At 38.2% G+C, this 21039-nt stretch overlaps 2 protein-coding genes, 1 long non-coding RNA gene and 1 other non-coding gene across 5 annotated transcripts; 2 read left to right on the top strand and 2 right to left on the bottom strand.

Annotated features, from left to right (window-relative positions):
- Positions 1 to 37: 37 nt before the first annotated feature.
- On the top strand, positions 38 to 5880 carry aptx (aprataxin). Of its 2 annotated transcripts, XM_022213383.2 has the most exons (8): positions 38 to 188; positions 950 to 1013; positions 1729 to 1775; positions 2011 to 2289; positions 2419 to 2478; positions 3859 to 4085; positions 5245 to 5348; positions 5436 to 5880. In XM_022213383.2, exons 1-8 carry the CDS (start codon positions 51 to 53, stop codon positions 5588 to 5590), a joined length of 1074 nt encoding a protein of 357 aa, XP_022069075.2. In that variant the 5' UTR covers positions 38 to 50; the 3' UTR covers positions 5591 to 5880. The 2 variants fall into 2 exon arrangements, with proteins under 2 accessions (XP_022069075.2, XP_022069076.2); XM_022213384.2 differs by lacking the exon at positions 950 to 1013.
- A 3339-nt stretch (positions 5881 to 9219) lies between these two features.
- On the bottom strand, positions 9220 to 9293 carry trnai-aau (transfer RNA isoleucine (anticodon AAU)). The gene has a single exon. It is a non-coding gene; the product is annotated as a tRNA-Ile (tRNA).
- Positions 9294 to 10229: 936 nt separating this feature from the next.
- On the bottom strand, positions 10230 to 16001 carry scpp1 (secretory calcium-binding phosphoprotein 1). Its single transcript, XM_022213391.2, has 9 exons — positions 15118 to 16001; positions 14852 to 14906; positions 14134 to 14181; positions 13717 to 13770; positions 13583 to 13609; positions 13436 to 13483; positions 12679 to 12720; positions 12516 to 12575; positions 10230 to 11341 (listed from the first exon to the last, which is right to left on the bottom strand). The coding sequence occupies exons 2-9, from the start codon at positions 14903 to 14905 to the stop codon at positions 10874 to 10876; spliced, it is 801 nt and encodes a 266-aa protein (XP_022069083.1). The 5' UTR covers position 14906; positions 15118 to 16001; the 3' UTR covers positions 10230 to 10873.
- Positions 16002 to 17600: 1599 nt separating this feature from the next.
- On the top strand, positions 17601 to 19135 carry LOC127533236 (uncharacterized). Its single transcript, XR_007941021.1, has 4 exons — positions 17601 to 18058; positions 18187 to 18260; positions 18376 to 18438; positions 18541 to 19135. It is a non-coding gene; the product is annotated as an uncharacterized LOC127533236 (long non-coding RNA).
- The last annotated feature ends 1904 nt before the right edge of the window (positions 19136 to 21039 follow it).

The raw sequence follows: 21039 nt of genomic DNA, 5'->3' as shown, positions 1-21039 counted from the left end.
GTGATTTGTGATGTAGATGAAGCCAACAGAAACAGAAAAGCCCCCGTAAGATGCTAAAATGCCGATTTGCTGGCTTATCAGCGAAGAGGGTAATCACAAACCCATCCGTTTGCCTCATTTACAGACAGCTGTGCTGGGTCGTGGCCCAGAAACGACTATCAAAGACAAAAAGTGCTCTCGGGAGCAAGGTAAAAACACGATGCATTTCAATTTCATAGACATGCTGCGCTAGCTAGTAGCTAAGTTTGTAAAGCAAGCAAGAGTAAAACGTTGCCTTAAGTAAGTAAAAAGAGGACAATGTCGTAAAAACTTAATAGTAAATATGCTGAGGCGACGTCTAAACGTGGTAATGATGTATGTTGTTTCTTCTCCTTAGTTGTATTTAATTTTAATTTACATTTTCCACTTAAATGTGTCTGCATGGTATGTCAAGACACGTTGTTCAGAAAGAGTTATAATGTGGTAGGAGTCTGTCTCTGTTGCATGCAACTGTGACGAAAGAGAGCAGAGTCCTTCAGTAAATGTACGAACAAAGTGTATCATCATGTGGCTAAATTATGCAAAATGCTTTATGTTGTTGGTCTTGGCAGCCATTACAAAATATCTATATTTTGCAATTTAGTGTAACAAAGATATTAAATATGACTTCAAAATTAGGATTATGTTAAACTAAAATTCCTTCAACTCAAAAGGAGTTATTACAAGGCTGCTGCCATAGTAATTAGACTGCATTATATACATGTAAAACTGACAATTCAATATATGTCACCAATGAAATATATGGTTATGGGGACATACTGTAGAATGATGTGACAAAAGCAGTCCCAAAACAAGTGACCCAAATGTAGATAGAAATGTCAGAAAATCTTCATAAAGTGATAAAATGCAGAGTTGATTACTTATTGGTGAGGAGCGTAATCACAAACCCATTCATCTGCCTCATTTACAGACAATTTTCTTTGGTCCAAGCCTAGAAGTGACAATCAAAGACAAAAAATGCCCTTGGCAGCGAGGTAACAACACTGTGCATTTCAGATTTTTAGTCTGGCTGCATTACCAAGTAGCTAAACTAGAAAAGTAAGCAAGCTTAAATTTCACACAAGTTTAGCAAACAAATGTTATCCACCTAGGCATGCTAAGATTAAATTTCCACTTGATCTTGGTGTACATTGTTCCTTCTACTTATTTGGAAATTAATGTCAATTCAATTTAAGCGACGGGATATGTAAAAACTTATGATATCATGAGGAAAAGAGTATAGAAAGATGCTGATCATCATACAAGCCGATTATGTTAAAAATATGAAACAAAATTGACAAGAAAAGAAAATTGTTACATATTGTAATAGTATTGCATTTATAAGTTGTGATGTTGCCATTACAGTCAAGTCAGAAGCAGAATTTGTAGACAAAAATCACACTAGTTTTATTATTCTGTTCTTAATTGCTATTTGGTTTTACTAAAACAAACGGCACTAAAAATAAACAAATTTCCCTTGTACATTTAATTTTATTTTTGGTGAATCACTAGTACGCATAAAGGCAGATATTTTTTCTTCTAAACCTCTCCATGAAAACTACTCAGTTGTTTTCATCTTTAGCATTTGGTGTCATGCTTTCGTATGTGTTTATGTATTTTGAAAGAAAAGCAATCAAATTTGAAAAGCTTGTATATACCGGTATTTCAAACAAACTTTAACCAGTGCTCATGTTGTCCCTTTCTAACTAGTTGAACTGAAAGCGGAATGCAACAAAGGTTATGTCAAAGTCAAACAGGTAAGACACATGAAATACTGGTTTTGTTAATATAAAGCCGTTAAAACAATAGAATTAAGGGTAACTCTGAACTTGTTTAAATTTCTCCTGTCCTCCTTGCTGTTTTACATATCTGTTATGCATTTTGAGCACATGTTTCATCTGTCAGCTGTAATGAGTTTTGTTTTTTTTGGAATAATTGTTAGATGCCGTTCTACTGGTTAATACTCTCTCTCATCTCATTTTTATTCCAAAGCTGGGTTTGAACCCCACCTCTGTAGACTCTGTGGTGGTGGGTAAAGGCAATGAGATCAAAATAAAGCCTGGACAGCAGCTCCATATTGTCAATCAGCTTTACCCATACACAGTACAGTTCAAAGAGGATCCAAATGGTAACCACAGCAGCACCAAAAGACCTCGAGAGCCGGCTTCAGAGGACAGAGAGAGCCAGAGAGAGGCTCAGACTATGAAAGCAGCCAAACAGACAGAAGAGAACTCTCTGTCAGTAAGCCACGGAGAACCCAAAGCAATAAGTGTAAGAAGAAAAAGCAGATGGTCACATATTTTAAATATTTTAACATATTAATGTGTCTAATAATATGTCTCTTGTATGAATCATTGATAGAGCTTGTGTAAGAAACATATTACCTAAAATCTGTTGTAGGAAAATGTTGGACATTGGAGTCAAGGCCTGAAGACTTCAATGCAAGACCCCAAGATGCAGGTAGATATTGCATAAAAAATGCACTGTCTGTCCAAAAAAAAAAGTTGCCACTTGGATTCAAATAAGTAAGAGCCTACTACTGGATAATTACTGCAGTGATGAATATGTTTCAGCTGCAGCAACTTATTTAACTCTAGCTGATGCAGCAAGGAGCTTCTCTTTTCTTAAACAACCATGTCAGAAGACATATCCTGTGGTCCTGAAAAGGATGTTAATCTGTCTCAGAAGGGTCAAATTTTTGGCCTGCATCAGGCAAAGAAAACAACTAAGGAGATTTCTGAAACTACTAAAATCAGTTTAAGAACTGTCCAACGTATTATTAAAACCTGAAGGATAGTGGTGAAGCATCATCTTTGAGGAACTAATGTGGTCGGAACAAACTGTTGGATTATCGGAGAAAATCAACAGTAGAACTCACGGCTATGTTTAATAGTGAAAGTAAGAGCATTTCCACACACTATGCGAAGGGAACTCAACAGATCAGGATTAAACAGCTGTGTAGCTCTAAGAAAACCACTGATCAGTGAGTCTAATCAGAAAAGAAAGCTTCAATTTGCTAGGGAGCATAAAGATTGGACTCTGAAGCAATGGAAGAAGGTCATGTGGTCTGATGAGTCCAGATTTACCCTGTTCCAAAGTGATGGGTGCATCGGAGTATAAAGAGAGACAGGTGAAGTGATGCACTCATTATGCCTAGTGTCTACAAGTCTGTGGGGATTAGGGTTATAATCTGGGGTTGGTCAGGTTCACCAACATTATGTTCCCAAAGAATGAGGTCAGCTGACTACCTGAACATACTGAATGACCAGGTCTTTCCATCAATGGAGGTTTTCTTCTCTGATGACATGGACATGTTCCAAGATGACGATGCCAGGATTCATGGAGCTCACACTGTGAATGAGTGGATCAGAGATCATGAGACGTCATTTTCACTTATGGATTGTCCTCCACAGAGTCCAGACCTCAGCCCAATTGAGAATCTTTGGGATGTTCTGGAGAAGATTTTGCACAGCGGCCTGACACTCCCATCATCAATACAAGATCCTGAAAGAAAATTAATGAAACTCTTGTCAGAAATACACTCGCTGTCAAAAGTTTTGAGACACTTAATCTTTCAAATAAATTAGAACCTGTCTCAAACCTTTTGACAGGGGGTGTAAATGATGTGACATTGCAGAAATTTGTCGAAACAATGCCACAGTGAATGTGTGTCATTCTTGAAGCTAAAGACGTTCCAATGAAATATTAGTGTGCAACTTTTTTTTCGACAGGCATTGTATTTACAAATTGTGTGCTACTTAATGAATCATCGCTGAATGTTTGACTGAATGCGATTCTCAAAAAGTTTGAGTGTTAATGAGTTTGTTTCCATTTTTCTAGGTATACAAGGATGACAAAGTAGTAGTAATTAAAGATAAATACCCCAAAGCTCGGCACCACTGGCTAGTCCTCCCTTGGCAGTCGATTCCCAGTCTGAAGGCTTTGTGTGAGGAACACTGTGATCTGGTCAAACACATGCAGCGAGTTGGAGACCAAATGATCCAGCAGTGCCCAGATTCCAGCTCGCTACGCTTCCGCACAGGTTACCATGCCATCCCAAGTATGAGGTAAGAAAAAACTGTTTGAATGGTGCTTTTTACTTTGAAAGACCACTCTGGTGTTCTTTTTAAACCATTACAAAAATGCTAATTATTTATACTTTATATCACTGCCAGCTATTTTCTGAGGCAACTGTAGGTTTTATATTAGTTAATGATTTTTAATATCAGGCAGCCAGTGATTTGATTCATCTGATTTGAATCTTGCTTAAAATGGGCCAGACATTTCACTAAGCATGCAGGCATTAAGATTCTTCATGTTTCAAAGTGAAAGAAAGCAAATGTCGTTCCAAAATCACGCGATTTCGCGAGCTCTCGCGCGATTTCGGAACGAGATTTGCTTTCTAGCATCCAGAGATTTGGATACAGACCACAACAAAGAGCGATCGCCAGGTAATGTGGAGGTTTTCGTTCACTTCCCATCTCTAGTATGTTGTGGGACACTCATTGAGACTATCTGAGCCAGTCAGTGTGGGGAAAAAAGCACGTTGGGGCGGACTTTGACGCGGGGGGGGGGGGGGCAAGTTGCCCCATACTTTTCGCTAGCTGAACTGCGAAGCTGCCTGCCTGGAGCTATGTCGAAAATTCATTTCTCCATCACTCACGTGTATGAAATGACATATGAAAACAGACCCCAGGTTGAAAAAAACTGAAGTTCCCCTTTAAGCACAGAAGCATCAGAGAGAAATTCAGAAAAATGCTTTTATTTTTACCTTTAGCTTATTGCAGCTTCGTTCTTGTTTCTGTAGTGCTTGTTACACTAAAATGTGCACTCTACCGACACCTAGTGGCAAAAGTAATGAGCCTAATATGACAGAGGGGAAACAGGAATGATTGTGAAACATCGTCCAGTTACACTTTTCTTGATTGCCAACTTTTACTGCAGATAGTAATTAAACACCACAAACACAAGAGGTAAAGTGACCTTCCACCTCAAGTAAACATTGGGCTTAGGGAGCAGCTGCTCAGATACACATAAATTCCATAGTATGTAAAGTATTATGAAGCGTGAGGTATTTGTAATTTTTTAGTAAAATTTTAGCAAGTTAAGCTTGAATACAGATTGATACTTGAAATGCAATAAAAGCATGATGTTCATGAGGAGAATGAGGCTCAACACACACCAGAAACGGTAATAATATGAAAACTTTTTGCAAATTTTTTACAGTCATGTTCACCTCCATGTGATCAGCCAGGACTTTGACTCTCCCTGCTTAAAAAACAAAAAGCACTGGAACTCATTTACAACCGACTATTTCATCGAATCTCACGGTAAGAAAAATTCTATTTATATATTTCTAAGAGTTGCTAACAGTTTTGACATGCTCTGGCCTCAACACAGTGTTTTCCTTCACACAGATGTCATTCAGATGCTGGAAACAGACGGAAAGATCACTGTGACAGAAGGCACCGGTGAGCTGTTGAAGCTTCCTCTCCGCTGCCACATGTGTCGCAAAGAACTTCCCACTATACCAGCTCTGAAGGAGCATCTGAAGTCTCATTTTCCCAGATAACAACAGTGACCTCAGATTCCAGTACTTCAGCTTCTCATTGGTTCAATGTAGGATTCATACTATGTTGAAATTGTTTGTTAATTGTGATGCTGGTTCTATAAAAATGTTAAGTTACTTTAGTTTCCTAATTATGTGAGTGGAGCTGTGGTTGCATTTTCAGCAATGTGCAAGAGGATGGTTAATGTGTGGGTGCACATAGTTCATGCTGAAAGCCAGATGCAAGGACAGGTTGGTTCTAAAATTTCAAACATGTTTAAATAAGCTTCATTAAAAGTTTTCTAAAAACTAAATACATTTTATTTTTTGGTCATTTCCAATTAAAGAAAAACAAAGGTTTGTTGTAAGTCTTACAGAACATCTGCTTTTGTAAATAATTTTTAGAATTTCCTGCATTTTCAGAAATGAAGCAGAAACTATCAAAGCAGTTGCTGCATTCTTTCAAAAAAAGTTTAACTTTTGAAAACTTTACTGATTTACAGGATTCCGCCCTTTAAGTGTGATGCTGGAGTGGGATGCTGTGAAGATTACGAATCTCTTACTGTTTCACACAGTATGAGTTTGCTGTCAGAGCCCCTGCTAAGCTTTATAAACAGTCAGTATTTAAGACATTTGGTGCTTTGACTGATTGTCTAAAACATTGTAAGAAGTTAAGTTTAAACCCTTCTGGGACTGTCCTGTCATTCAACACTTCTGCAGACAGCGTCATAGTGCCTTACACGGTATTTTCATTTCAGATGTTATGTTCCTTTGGAGAGTAAAACTTTTAATTGCGGACTCAAGAATGGCTGAAAAAAGGCAAATATTTATATATAATATATTGATGGTGGCTGGTAGAAAGACGACCACAAGGGAATGGCTATCACAGTAGAGACCAACTCTAAATACATGGATGAACGTAACAATTGACATCTACAGGATGGAGAGGATGACAGCATGTCAACTATAAACTGGAAGTATTTGTATCACAACAGGGGAACTGAGTTAATTACATAATGCCACAAAGACCAGACTTTAGTTTTACACATCTATGAATATATAAATAATGAGGTGGATCACTCCCTTTTGTTCGTATTGTTCAATGTGTTCTTGTGTATTAAATATCTGATTAAAAGTCAAATTAGTTATATATAAAAAAGAACAGTTTAAAACAACATTGATACAGCACTTGATTGTCGTCTCCAGCACATTTCTTGTTACACTCTTGCAAAAGCAGAGCTTGTATTGTTTTATGTGCTATGACTGTATCAGGAAGCACAGCTGCAAAGCGAACCTTTGTCGCCATCTAGTGTTAGGGTTTTATATAGGAAAGGACACAAAAATACAAAGCTCTGGACTTCAATCTTTGCCCATCTGTTGCATGATCGAGTGTTTTGAGCAGGTAAACGATGCTTGGGCTAGAAAACACAAAATAAATGAAAGCTGCAAGCGGCGTTGGACGGGTCCTCGCATTGTTGCTGTTTGGCGAATCCACACATGTCCACCAGGTGGCGCTGAGACCAAGAGTGTATTTCGGCATGTGGATATCAGGACTGGACTCTGATCACACATGTAAAATTTCAGGCAGACTGAAGCACGTATGGGGCAGTTACACAGCATTTGTTGTCCATCCACCAGGTGGCGCTATTACTCTGACTGCATATTGGTCTACTGATGTCATCAGGACCAAACTGATCATACATGGGAAATTTCAGTCAGATTGGAGCATGTATAGGCCACTTATAGACTACTTACTGTCTAGCCACAAGGTGGCACTATGACTGTGACTATATCAGCATATGGATGTGATCAGGGCAGGACTATGGTCATTTGTGGGCATTTATGGTCATATGGGCTGGACATTTGCACGTCAATGGGATACTCCGATACAACGACCATCGTTAAGTAGTCAGATGAGTTTTGGTAGCAGTCGTTGGAATAATAGCCCTGGACACACCTCACAGAGGTTTAAAAGCTGAGGCAACACCAACCTGCAGGCGACGTCTGACATTACGGTGAGCGTATTACATTTAATATGTATACCGTTATTGCAGTACATTCACTCTGTTTCCCCCTGTGCTATTTCTCCGAGTGTCCCTGGTCCCAGAGCTGGATGCTTCAGATCTGCGGTCGATGTTCCACCAACTGGTCCAGTCTCCATCATGTCCACTGTGGGATGCTGCTGCTGACCTTCCTCCAGCCCTCCGCTTCCAGCTCCCCTTTTTCCACCAGTCAACTCTGCATCGCCTTCACTATACTTGTTATGCTAACTTACATACTGTTTGAATTTTACTGCTAGCTATATATGGAGTATGTTTAATATCAGAGCCGTACATCATAAGAGTAAACTATGAGTCAGTTTTCAATGCTAGCTTATACTTTGTTTGTGTCACATATCTTGTCATACATGTATCCAAATGTGTGTTGTGTTTTCCTTGCTTTCCAACCCCTCCCTCTTCTCCCATCCCTCCCCCTTGCCCTCCTCTGTCCCTCTCAACCCGCCCGGCCAGCAGGCAGATGGGTCCCCCCTATACAGAGCCGGGTTCTGCTCGAGGTTTCTTCCCTGTTAAAAGGGTGTTTTCCTTGCCACTGTCGCCTTTGGGCTTGCTCTGGGGGTCAGGCATATGGGTTCTGTAAAGCGTCTTGAGACGATTTGACTGTAATTGACGCTATATAAATAAAATTGAATTGAATTGAATTGAATTGAATTCAACCACTACCAGAACTGAAGAAGCCTCTTGGATGAGAGGTGAAACGTCTTCAAGGAACTTTCTTAAAGTCCAGTGGATTGATTTACTTTGGATATTTTCTGATACCACAAGGTGGCCCTATGACTGTGAATGTATATAACTACATGGATGTCATCAGGGCGGGACTCTGACCATACATGTAAAATTTCAGGCAGATTGGAGAATGTTCAGGAGAGTTAGACAACACTTCCTGTTTCATGGTGAAGGATCAATATTTTTGGGAGACGCCATGGCCACACCTTTTGACTTTTGTGGAGCATTTTGATAACTTTTCATCAGGAAGGACTGTAGCATATACTGGCCAAATTTGAGGTCTCTCGGACTTACCCCTGATGAGTTATTAATCAGAAAAAAATTACAGCTAATTCAAGATGGTGGACTTCCTGTTAGGTTTGGGGTGTGGCCGTGATTGACTTTTCGTGTGTCCTGATGTGTTGCAGTTGCATGTTCTCCCTGTGCATGCGTGGGTTTTCTCCGGGCACTCCAGCTTCCTCCCACAGTCCAAAAATATGCTGAGGTTAATTGATTATGAAGATTAAGCGGTGTATAGAGAATGGATGAATGGATGATGTGTTGCATACGCCCCCCAATTGTTGTGGCTGTAGATGAAACGTCGTGGCAGTTGGCCTAATGACCACTTTTTCAATTTTACAGGGGGCGCTATGGAGCAACTCCCAGAAAATATCAAATTTTTCGCCAGTCCTGATGTGCATGCAAAGTTTGACAGGTTTTGGAGTATGTTTGAGCCGCCAAAGTGGAGTTTGAAAAGACGGGAAAAGAGTGAAGAAGAAGAAAAAGAAACCTTAGGGTTTCAATAGGGTCCTTCGGCACCGTCGATTCCTTGGGACCCTCGGTGCTCGGACCCTAAAGTTTCTGATAAAAAAAAAAAAAAAAAAAGTGTATTGGCCCGTACGGGGATCGAACCCGCGACCTTGGCGTTATTAGCACCACGCTCTAACCAACTGAGCTAACCGGCCACGACGACGCAGGGGAACATGTGACTATTACAAGGAAGTCCGATGACACTGGTAGTTTCGATTTACTGTTGAAAACAAAAGAATAATGAATAATACGATTCATCCAAAAGCTTTACATATAGCTATTAACATTAGAGAGAAGAACTGACAACATTATCTGTATCTGGTTAGGTCTGAAACAGATTCTGGCTTTTTTTCATGGTAAAATCTTCTGAGGAAAATGTGTAAATATGATGCATTTTGCTTGTAGATACAGAGAGCGCTATTTCCAACAGCTTTTGGGTCATTGCAGAGGACATTTGGGCTTCAAAATTCTGGAAAATTTTTCATTTACAATTTTCTGCTACACATTCATCAATAGTAGGTAATAAACTATCAAAGGCTTGATTGGCTCAGCTTACACATCAATGGTACCATTTTTATCCCATGTTTTATTTGTTGTTTGCTAACCCTCCTCTAATCACAGTAACAGGGTTGCTAATCCATGCTAATGTTAGCTTTTTCTCAGGAGTACAAGCTAGATATTTAGCTAGCTGTTACTGCTGACCAAGAGGACAAACTGACTGATGGAAAACAGTCAAAAAAGTAAAAAAGAATTAGTCTTATCCTGATAATATGCATAACAGGCTTGCATGAGGTAGAGTGAAACGCTTAATTAAGGTTGACAATGTTATGAAAATATGAAAAATAGAAGACAGGACAGCTTTGCTCTACCCAGCGTTTAGGAAAACTATGTGATGATGTTAATTGCAGCGTTTCATGTGATTCACCGTTTTCTTCTTCTTCTACCAGATAAAAAAAGTTTTGCTAACAAGGTTTTTGTGGGATACACGTTCCATGGCTAATAATTATTATTTAAAATATTATTTTGATTTTAAAAAAAGTTCTCACAATTACACTAGCGTCAATGAAAAAACAATACCAAGAAAAGGAGATTTAAATTCATTTTAACTGTTTTATTTGAGATACAATTTGGTCATCAGAGGGGTGCAACAAGAGAAAAATGGCATTTTCGGCCTAGTTTTATTTTAGATTTGATCTGTGGACAAGTACATTTACATAACAACTGCATGTTTTAATATTTTGTACATGGATTATTTGAAATTTGATGAGTGGGATGTAACATGCCCTCCAATTATGGAATGACCCTTTTACATATTAACTCCTGCTTGTTTATAGCTAATCATATATTAGAGACTGCATGTTTTGTTTATTAAATCTTCAAACACAGGGCAATATTTCCTCATATAACATATTGAAATAAGTAGCAAAAATACAAAATCATTCATGGCGTTTTGACACTGTGCAAGTACGATATGTTGCGTAGAAAAACATTTGAGCCTCCAATATTGTGGTTATATAATTTCTTTATTGTTTATTATCAAAACAAAGTAAATGCTGTAGTTATCACCATAATAATATTCACACGCATTAAAAAAATATTCAGCTACAAGTAACATAATGTCAAAATGAATGTTCAGAAGCAATGGGCAAAAGCAAATGTGTCATCCTGAACTCTTCAGGCTGGTCGTGTAATAGTGCTGTAGTTCATAGTGGGAAGCTTAAAGCTGCACATGTCATCATCTTCTTAGGCTCAACTGCCTCTCATCCTCCTCCGGCACCATCAGATTGTCCACTGAGAAATGGCCGTCATCCCCAATGTTCTGGAAGAAATACTCTTCACTTTCGCAGCTCTGCGTGCCGTTCACACAGTCTTTGATTTGTGCCAGCTCTGAGCTGTCACTGGCGTTGCTGTCCTCTGCGCTCTTGCTGGCTTCACTGCTGTTGCTGGTGTTCTCGTCGCTTTCTTCGCTGGTGCTGTCGCTGCTGTCACTGGTGGCCGCCGTGGTGTCAGCGCTGTCGCTGGTGTCGGCGCTGTTGCTGGAGGTGTCGCTGCTGTCCGTGGGGTTCTCCAGGTTCGTGCGACTCTTGGACTGCTTCTCCACCAGCTCGTTGCTCAGGGACTCCGGCTGACCTCTGACCTCTGTGCTGCTGTTGTCCTCTGCGCTCAGGACTTTGACTACGCTTGCAAACACTCGCGCCCAACTCTGATGGAGGGAAAAAGCAGAGTATAGTGTTACCCTGCTGTATCCTCAGCTAAAGCCAGGTGCAGTATAAGAATCATTTCAGAACTGGAGGACATTTTACGTCCCACCCATCAAATTTCAAATAATCCATGCAACAAAATATTAAAATGTGCATTTGTTGGCTAAACTTACTGAGACCAAATCTAAAAAATAAAAAAAAAAACTAGAAGAAAAGAATGTTTGAAAATATTTCAAAAATACCAAATAAGTCTGAAGTTCCCCCTAAAATGACATTTTCTCTTGTCTCACCCTGCTCAAGACCAAAATCTCAAATAAAACAGTTAAAATAAAATTTAAGTCTCCTTTTTTGTATTATTTTTTTCATTGATGTCTCTTGTAATTGTGGGAAAGTTATATTTAATCAACATAATATTTTAACCCATAAGAACCCACGGTGACACCAGTGTAACAAGCACTTTGAGTGCTCCAGTCTCTTCCTTGTAAAGCTTTATGTCTGACCTTAACTCATTCAGTCCTTTAAGGAAAAATGGGTCTGGGGGTTTTTATGGGTTAAATAATAATTATTATGCTTGGAATATGTGCCCCATAACAACCCTGTTAGCATAACCTTCTTAGCTGGTAGAAGAAGAAGAAAACAGTGAATCATATGAAACGCTGGAATTACCATCATCAAACAGTTTTTCAAAAGAATGGGTAGATCAAAGCTATGTCCTCTCTTCTATTTGTCATATTTTCATAACATTATCAGCTTTTATTGAATGTTTCACTCTACCTCATGCAAGCCTGTTATGCGTATTATTAGAATAAGATTAATTAGTTTTCCTCTTTCTTCATTTTTTCCATCAGAAAGTTTGTCCTCTTGGTCAGCAGTAACAGCTAGCTAAATGTCTAGGTTCTACTCCTGACAAAAAGCTAACATTAGCATGGATTAGCAACCCTGTTACTGTGATTAGAGTAATGTTGGCAAAAAACAAATAAAACATGGAATAAAAATGGCACTATTGATGTGTAAGCTGAGCCAATCAAGCCTTTGATAATTTGCTACCTATTATTGATGAATATGTAGCAGAAAATTGACAAAGAAAAGGTGTATTTTCCAAAATTTTGAAGCCCAAATGTCCTCTAACTCTGGAATGAGCCATAACTGAGTGAGGTTGCAAAATGTCTATCTCACCTTTCGAACATTCTCTTCGCTACCCATGCTGTCGTCTTGGGTTTCAGGCATAGAGTCATTCTGTGAAAAAAGACAGTGAATGAAATGAGCCAAAAGGACATCAGAAAAATACTGTACCATATAATAATGTTGGACAAGCATAGTGGGTTGCATTTCATCTTACCGCGTCGTCCTCATCTGACTGACTGTCACTCTCCTCTGAAGTCTGTTTGTGGAAAGCAAAGCAAAATTTTAGTACTGCAGATGTTAAATACATAGCACAGGAAAAGCAGTAGTGCCATAAGAACACGCATCTAGAAACATATACATGTTTCTTTCTAAGTAAGCCAAAGTCTTGCTGGACTTCTGGGCACATTTTTTCTAATTTCTTTTTTCTTTTCGTTTAAGATAGTTATTTCACTACTGTTGCGAAGTTTGGGATCACCCAGCCAATTTCATGTTTTCCATGAAAACTCACACTTTTATTCAATACAATACAATAATAACTTTATTAATCCCCAAAGGGAAATTCAATATTATTAATATTCATGTGCTATCATAACTGCACAAGGGTTTTCTGATCATCAATTAGCCTTTCAACACCATTAGCTAACACAATGTAGCATTAGAACACAGGAGTGATGGTTGCTGGAAATGTTCCTCTGTACCCCTATGGAGATATTCCATTAAAATCAGCTGTTTCCAGTTAGAATAGTCATTTGCCACATTAACAACGTCTAGACTGTATTTCTGATTCAGTTAATGTTATCTTCATTGAAAAACTGCTTGTGTATCTTTTTTTACTGGACTTTTCAGAATTACGCCCATAACTGTAAAAATATGCTAACTTTAAAGCCAAGAACCCACCAATAGAATCCTCAGTGTAGGAGACTGCAAACAGTAAAGTGTATGCAGTGAAACTAAATGCTTGTACAACTCACCTTGTCCTCTGATGTGGATTCCAATGATTCTGATTCTGACTCTGAACTCTGCACAGAAAAGAAACACAGTTACAGAACATTAGTCTATTCAGATCTGCTGTTAGATGTTTCTTTAAGCGTCCTGCAGATATTTGAGAATTGACTTACTTGATTTGAGGTGTTTTCCTCAGAACTCTGCAACACAAAGAGAAAATCATTTAGATAAACATCAGCAATTAAAAATGAGGCAAAAAGTCAGAAAATAATCATTTACTCATTATCGGAATAAAGGTATGTGTTACCTGAAGCTCTGAGGTATCATTTTCAGATGATTGTGAAACAGACAAACTTTCAGTCTGGGGAGGAAAAACAAAGTAAGCACACACCACAGTGTGTTTAATTACACCCTATAGCTGCTACCGAAACAATCATCACATCCATCTAAGATTCATTCATGTCAACCCTCGCTTGGTCTAGCTATTGCTGCATATATGGGTGCAGACAGAGCATGCTGTAAACAATAGTCTCTGAAATGGGAATTGTCTTGAGGTCTGAAGAAACTATGAGCACCCACACCTATTGTTTGGTTTTCTGCTGACTGTGACAGAGGAATGTATCTTCAGTGCCATCAAATGAATTATGTGTGGTTCCCTCAATGTACTGTTAAAACCAAGTGTAATACAATTTGGACAGATAACAGTTTATCTGATGGTACTTACTGAGTTTGAGTCAAGCTGACTTGACGCCAGAGAAACATTGTGTAAAATCTGTTAAGAAGGAAACAGAGAGCTTTGTCATTACGGGATAAAACCCTGCAATAATTATGATTTCCAGGCATGCATGTAGCCATTATATGAGTAAGATCAACATGGAATAATGTAGCAAATATTTTACAATGGGAGGCAACAGCTTACAGATGTGTAAAAATAAGAAAAAACACAGGAAAAGGGCGATGTTTTACGCTTATTGTGCTGTTATTTTTTAAACTGCGCTGTACTAATGCACATATTATATCCACTACCATTCAAAAGTTTGGGGTCACCCAGACAATTTCATGTTTTCCATGCAAACTCACACTTTTATTCATGTGTTAACATAAATTGCATAAGGGTTTTCTAATCATCAATGAGCCTTTCAGCACCATTAGCTAACACAATGTAGCATTAGAACACAGGAACAATGTCTTAACAATGCCTAGACTGTATTTCTGATTCATTTAATGTTATTTTCATTGAGAAAAAAATGCTTTTCTTTCAAAAATAAGGGCATTTCTAAGTGACCCTAAACTTTTGAATGGTAGTGTATATGAAAATGCTCTGCATGTTTAATTGACTTTTCTTTTAATTCAAAAAGCCATTATGAAAACATGTTTAAGTTATGAAATGTTGCATAATGTTACAGCAACTGACATGTCTTTTAAAATAGTTTCATACTTACTGGATTGGCAAAGACTGCTCCAATCAGGCACACAATTATAACGGTAACCTTCATTCTGAAACAGACAGAGGTAAATGATATTGTTATTGACTCAGTTGATTTTGGTGGTTTATTGGCATTAACACATAAAAAAAAAATCTAAAAATGTAAAATGCGTTGAGTTTTATCAGAAAAATGCAGTGACCATGTAGTGAGATCCCATGCTGCTGTGAGAAAAACACAAATTATGAATAAAAATTCAAATCAATGAGTGAAGTTTCATTTACCTTTCTGTCTGTTAGAGTCAGAGCTTCTGGAAAAGGTGCTGTTAGTGGTCCTGGTAGATGGTATGTAGCAGCAAACAGGAGATTCCAGTCTGTTCTGAGCCACGTATGGAAGCTGGTGGTTGAGGCAGTAAAAGCTCGATGTGTGGATTTGCTGTAGGAAACTCCGAGGAGCACTCTATATAAGTCGCCTCCATTACGGCGATTGCATCACTTCCTTCCGGGCGTCTCCATCTTGTCGACATGCGAAGGTGTATTTGTTCCGGAGAGCGAGCTCAAAACAAACACACACTGGCACGTTCAAGATTTTGCATACACAGAAACACACGCACACACGCACAACTGTTTCATTCAGTCAGTAAATTTCCTCCACCCCCTCTGAAGTCTAGTGAAATATAGTGTAGCATACTCAACCATAGGGTTTGTGGCCTGCTGAAAAAACAAACTCACCCACTCAGAGAGGGAAAAAAAAAGAAGTTCCAGACAGCGTAATGCTTGTTTCCGGTGAAATTAAGGTTTTTATCTTTGCTTTTTTTTGTTGTTAATAGTTTTGTTTTTGTCAAATATTAAATTACAAAGAACAGGTTAGAGGAAATGCAGGGGTGGCAATCTAAAAAAGACATCTAAAATTGGGAAAATTAGCCCTGTGGTATTTTTCTAATAATAAGGGCTGAACTTGCAGCTTCACATATCCTGAGTTATACACCTCATTAACGTTAAATGCACTAATTTATTTATTTATGAATAAAAAAACCCTCAAAAGTATATTTCGTAACACATTGCCTTTTGGTTTGGCAGTGGAAACAGAACAAGTTCTTGGAAACGGGGCATGTACAGTAGAAAGCCTAAATAAAGACTTCTGCATTTCCTCCCTGAGGTTGATAATTGCTTCCTGGATGTCCTTATATGGCCAGGCCCAAAATAAGATTACAGAATTCCTTGTTTAACCTCACTTTGGATTTTAACCATGCAAAAGAAGCCTGTAATTAGACTAAATGTTCACCAGTGCAGAGTTTTCTGCCAAAGCCGCAAGGGGAGGAGGGAGGAGAGGATGATTGATGCTTGTTGTGGCACACAGACAGTCAACAATGTCTGCGATGTCATTCACCCCTTCACCCTGACATCTGTCGCACCTTCTTAGTGATACTCTTAATGTAACACTTATCAGATTGGTAGTAGAGATAGATAGTGAAGATCTGGGTTATTAGTGAATCATGTAAAAACAGTGCAGTAACAGTCTGCAGACTCGAAACCAGTGATGGAAATGAGTCTGATGTTACTGAAGGTCACTAATCATTGAGGGGCTGCACAGTGGTTTGGTGGTCAGCACTTTTGCTTTGCAGCTAGAACATCCCTCGTTCATGTGTGGGTTTTCTTCCTCCCACAGTCCATAGACATGCTGAGGTAAATTGCTCATTCTAAATTTTCCATAGGTGTGGATGTGAGAGTGTTTGTTTGTGTGTATATGTAGTCCTGTGATGGACTTGCTACCAGTCCAGGGTGTACCCGGCCTTCAGTATTGAAGTAAAAAAAAAAAAACAGAGAATGTGTTCAAAACTGAACAAAAAAATAAATAAACCATCACATTATAAAATTAATATTTAGTAGTCCTGCCATTAGCACGGAGTAGAAACTTAACATTTCTTAGGTAGTTTTATGGACCCATTCGATTTTAAGTATTTAATGAATGTTTTTTCAAATTTGTTTAGCTTGACCACATTGAAAGAAAATGCACTTGAAGACCTAAGAGGGATTCTCATTACAATATTTTACAAATGCATGGAGTGTCTGAAAACTTTTTCCACCACTGTAAGCTGCCAAGACAGGATGATTATTAAAACAGAAACAACTCATCTAAATGAACAAAAACCAGTGTGATGTTCTTCTCAGCAGTTGAACAAACCCTGTTGAGAAAACCGCAACAACAGGGTTCAGCATTTTGAACCCACATTAAATTTATGAACCCAGCCACAAACGAATGGATGGAGAATGCTGAAATTTAATCATTAGCCCATGTTTGTATAGATTAGTTAGCTCCATGTGTAGGCTGCTAGCAGACATAAAATACCTGGTTACTGAGTGATGAACTACGAGCTCAGCAGTCAAACATTTGTCAGTATGTGGTAAGTGTTTTATCCATGTGTTAGAGCTATAGACTCCAACAAACAGAACTCTGTCATACAATTACGACATAGAATGTCCAACACAAGGTTCTTCTAACTTCCTAAAGCGCCATGAGCAAGAATGTTAATGTTTGAGCTTATCAGTCTCCCAGTATTTCAAAATTTTGGCCTTGTTTAGTAACCATCCTCAATTATGTGTGTTGGAAATTCTTTTACACACAGCTCCACAGCAAAACAAACATGAGACACAAACTGTAAACGCTGAGCCTGAAAATATCCTCAGCAGCCTCATCCATAGGGTTGATAGTTGTCTTAATGCACTACAAAAATATATGTAAATGAAAGCAGAAACAAAAATAAAGTCAGGACCATGAGAAAAAGACCTGAATTCAAATTTCTGAACATAAAGTCATTTGAATGGACTGTCTTTTGGGATGTTATTTCCATCTTTTGGAAAATCTTTGAAACCAGCTGGATAAAGTTTGTCAGTCAGCATCCTCTAGAGCAGCTGGTTCAGCTGGATCAGTTGGTTACTGAGCAGGGAATCCTATAAGCCACAATAATAGGAACAGACCTGTCATCTCAGGTAGAAAGACTTATTGAGCCCTGATTTTTCTGCTTCGATCTAATAGGGACATGGTTTCTGTCTGTAATCATTAGACAGACCTTGAAATGTGGAGGTGGAAGATTTCTTATCAGCTGCGGTTTCCCAACAATGCTGCTCCTGGAAGTGTATATAAGAAAAGCTCCACGTTCAGAGCAACACCACAACAACCTCCCTGATCATCTGTGAGACAGTCTGCTGAAGCTAAGACCTGACGGTAATTATATGAAATGCTATTTGTTGCGGTGTTTTCTGAAGGAGCATGGTAGAATCTTTATTTAATTAGTTTTTACTTTGATCAAACAGTTCATCTGAGCAAGTTTTCATTCTTATTTCTGTTTTCAGGTGTGATCACTGAAACCATGCTGAAGGTAGCACTTGTTCTTGGATGCCTCCTGAGCCTCGCTCTGGCCAATCCTGTAAGTGTGGCTTTATTATATTCATGATAATATATAAAATATGTACAGTATATTGTCATTGTGATAAAGTGGAATGCAGCTAATTTTCCACTTGCAACTTGTGGATTTTCTACAGATGGATGGAGGACACAAACGATTTGCCCGCTCAAGCGCTGGTTCTGATTCTACTTCTGATGAGGTGAGTTCCTTCTCCATCCTCTCGAATCAAACCACACATGAACATCAGTTACTATAAAATTTCTGATTGTTTGACAACAAAATGTTTGTGTTTTCCATTAAGGCTACCACTACAACTGCTACAACTACTGCTGCTGGTGCTACTACCACTTTGTCTCCAGCACAACTAACACAAATCCTCCAGGCTCTTCTTGCCCTCTTACAAGGATAATAACCTTCAGTTATGGAGCACTTTTCAAATTCCAAGTTCATTAAAGTGCTTCACAAGACTAAAGAAATTAAACAGAGAAATCAAAAAATTGTCAGATTGAAAAAAAAAAAACAACACAATTCGATGGATGAAAATCAGTGTTGGAAAAAGTAAATAAAAAACTTTTGAGAGAAATCAAAGACAGTTCAAAGGAAACTACATCTCCCGTAAAATCAGGAAAGTATGCTTTAAGAAGTAAACAGCAAGATCTTAAAATGTGTCCTGAAACACACCTCCTGTTTCCTACTGCTGCTACAACTACTACAGCAGCAACGACTACAACAGCTGCTCCATTCTAATATCTGAAATGTAACCAGGAACCAAGAAGTGAATGAAAACCAGTTTGAAGTGGATTTTCAATGTCAGCTCTGTTTCCTGTTGGTTTGAAATGTTTCTTGAGAATTTGTTCAAATTTTCTGCTCTCAAGTTTAAATCATGTTTTTCACCTGACCACACTGCCAAATAAAGTTCATAAATGTAAAATATATGGACTCTGTTCTGTTTGTGTGCTAATTGCAGCTGTGTTACACTATAATACGATTATTTCTCCTTTTAATTCCCAACCTCCAGCTATGAATACCACTGGTGGTTGATGTTAGTAAACATTTATGACTGTTTACAAAAGATTAGATAGATAGATAGATAGATAGATAGATAGATAGATAGATAGATAGATAGATAGATAGATAGATAGATAGATAGATAGATAGATAGATAGATAGATAGATAGATAGATAGATAGATAGATAGATAGATAGATAGATAGATACTATTACTATATATTATACTATTAATCCCAAGGGAAATTCAAATATTTTGCAGCTTACGTACAACAACAATAGATTAGTATACATACTAATCTATACTCTAAAAATCTTGCTGTACAATGCTGTAAACAAAACACATCTATTTAAAAAAAAATCTATAGAATACTAAATGTACAAAAAGTCGATGTACAGTATTTACACATTTCAAGGCAATTGATTTAAAGTGGTTTAAAGTGATCTAAAGTGATACAATATAATACAAGAACTTTATTTATCCCTGAAGGGAAATTCCATATTGATTCAATCTCATTTGACAGATAGTAAGAAAAACCATTGCAGTAAACTACATGAGGTGCATAGACATTCTACAATCACACTGGATCAGTCCTAATGTGATCATGACTGAGACTGAGTGATAAGTTGTACAGTCTGATGGCCAGGAGGACAATAGAGTTCCCGAGCCTGTTTGTGGAGCAGGTCAGAGACAGCAACCTGGAGCTGAACACACTCCTCTGTCTGATCACAGCACTGCCCAGAAGATGCTGGGTGTTTGGAACAGACTCCAGCCCCCTGTGACCCTAATGACGATTATTAAGTGGTGTGTAGATAATGGATGGATGGATAAAACATTGAGAAGCAGCTGAGGTTCATAGAATTTTCTTGACAATGCAAACAGCGTAGTCTCACTGTTGCTTGAAGTTATAGATCATATCACATTATCCTCATCATCAGCATCACCAAGTTGTCACTGGAATAAATTTGGATATCAAGTGATGTAAATTGAAACTTTTCTCTTTTGTTGGATGATGCTACAGAATCAAAGTGCTGTTCTATCACCAGGATTGTTTTGTTGGTGAAAAAGTTGTTTTTTTTAACCTGATGTGACGGATTCCTGCACTATAAATTAACTCAAAATGTTTCTAGGAAGTAAAAAATGACCTAAAAGCCAGGTCTCACGGGTTCTTTAGGTGAATAGGCTTCTTTTCAGACAACTGTTTGTCCGACTTCTAATTGTAGCTGTTGTTAGTTTTCAGGAGTACAGACGGTGATGGAGGGACATCTAGTGGCCAGGATAATACATTGTGCCTGTACTAAAACTCTGTGGTCAGATTGGTTTGGATTGGTTTTTATTCTGCCATAAACAGCCTACAGTATAGCAGTTTTCAAATTTTCACTAACCAAAAGGGAAAAAAAAATAGCCAGAAAACTGGAATTTAACAGCAGGCCTAGACATGCTGGTAAATTAATGAACTTATTCCAATAATAAAACAGAATTTCTTTAAACTTGTCAAATGTTGTTTTTTTAAGTCTGGAGTGACCCTTTTTAGAGTTCTTGTGTTTTTTTGGAAAACACATGATTTGGTGCAGATTATGTTATTATGTATATATATGTATATTAGGTTGAAGTTCAGTGTGTGGGCTTTTCATTGTCTGTCTCTCTGTAGACCAAAGACCCTCCCAAAGTTAGCATTGGCAAAAAAAAAACAAAAAAAAACTGTGTGTGTGTGTCTCTCTCTCTCTCTCTCTCTGTGTGTGTGTGTGTGTGTGTGTGTGTGTGTGTGTGTGTGTGTGTGTGTGTGTGTGT

Source organism: Acanthochromis polyacanthus, chromosome 3 (genome assembly GCF_021347895.1).
Source record: "Acanthochromis polyacanthus isolate Apoly-LR-REF ecotype Palm Island chromosome 3, KAUST_Apoly_ChrSc, whole genome shotgun sequence".
NCBI classification, from domain to species: domain Eukaryota; kingdom Metazoa; phylum Chordata; class Actinopteri; family Pomacentridae; genus Acanthochromis; species Acanthochromis polyacanthus.
The sequence above is the reverse complement of the archived record's forward strand: the minus strand, read 5'-3'. Positions and strand labels throughout refer to the sequence as shown.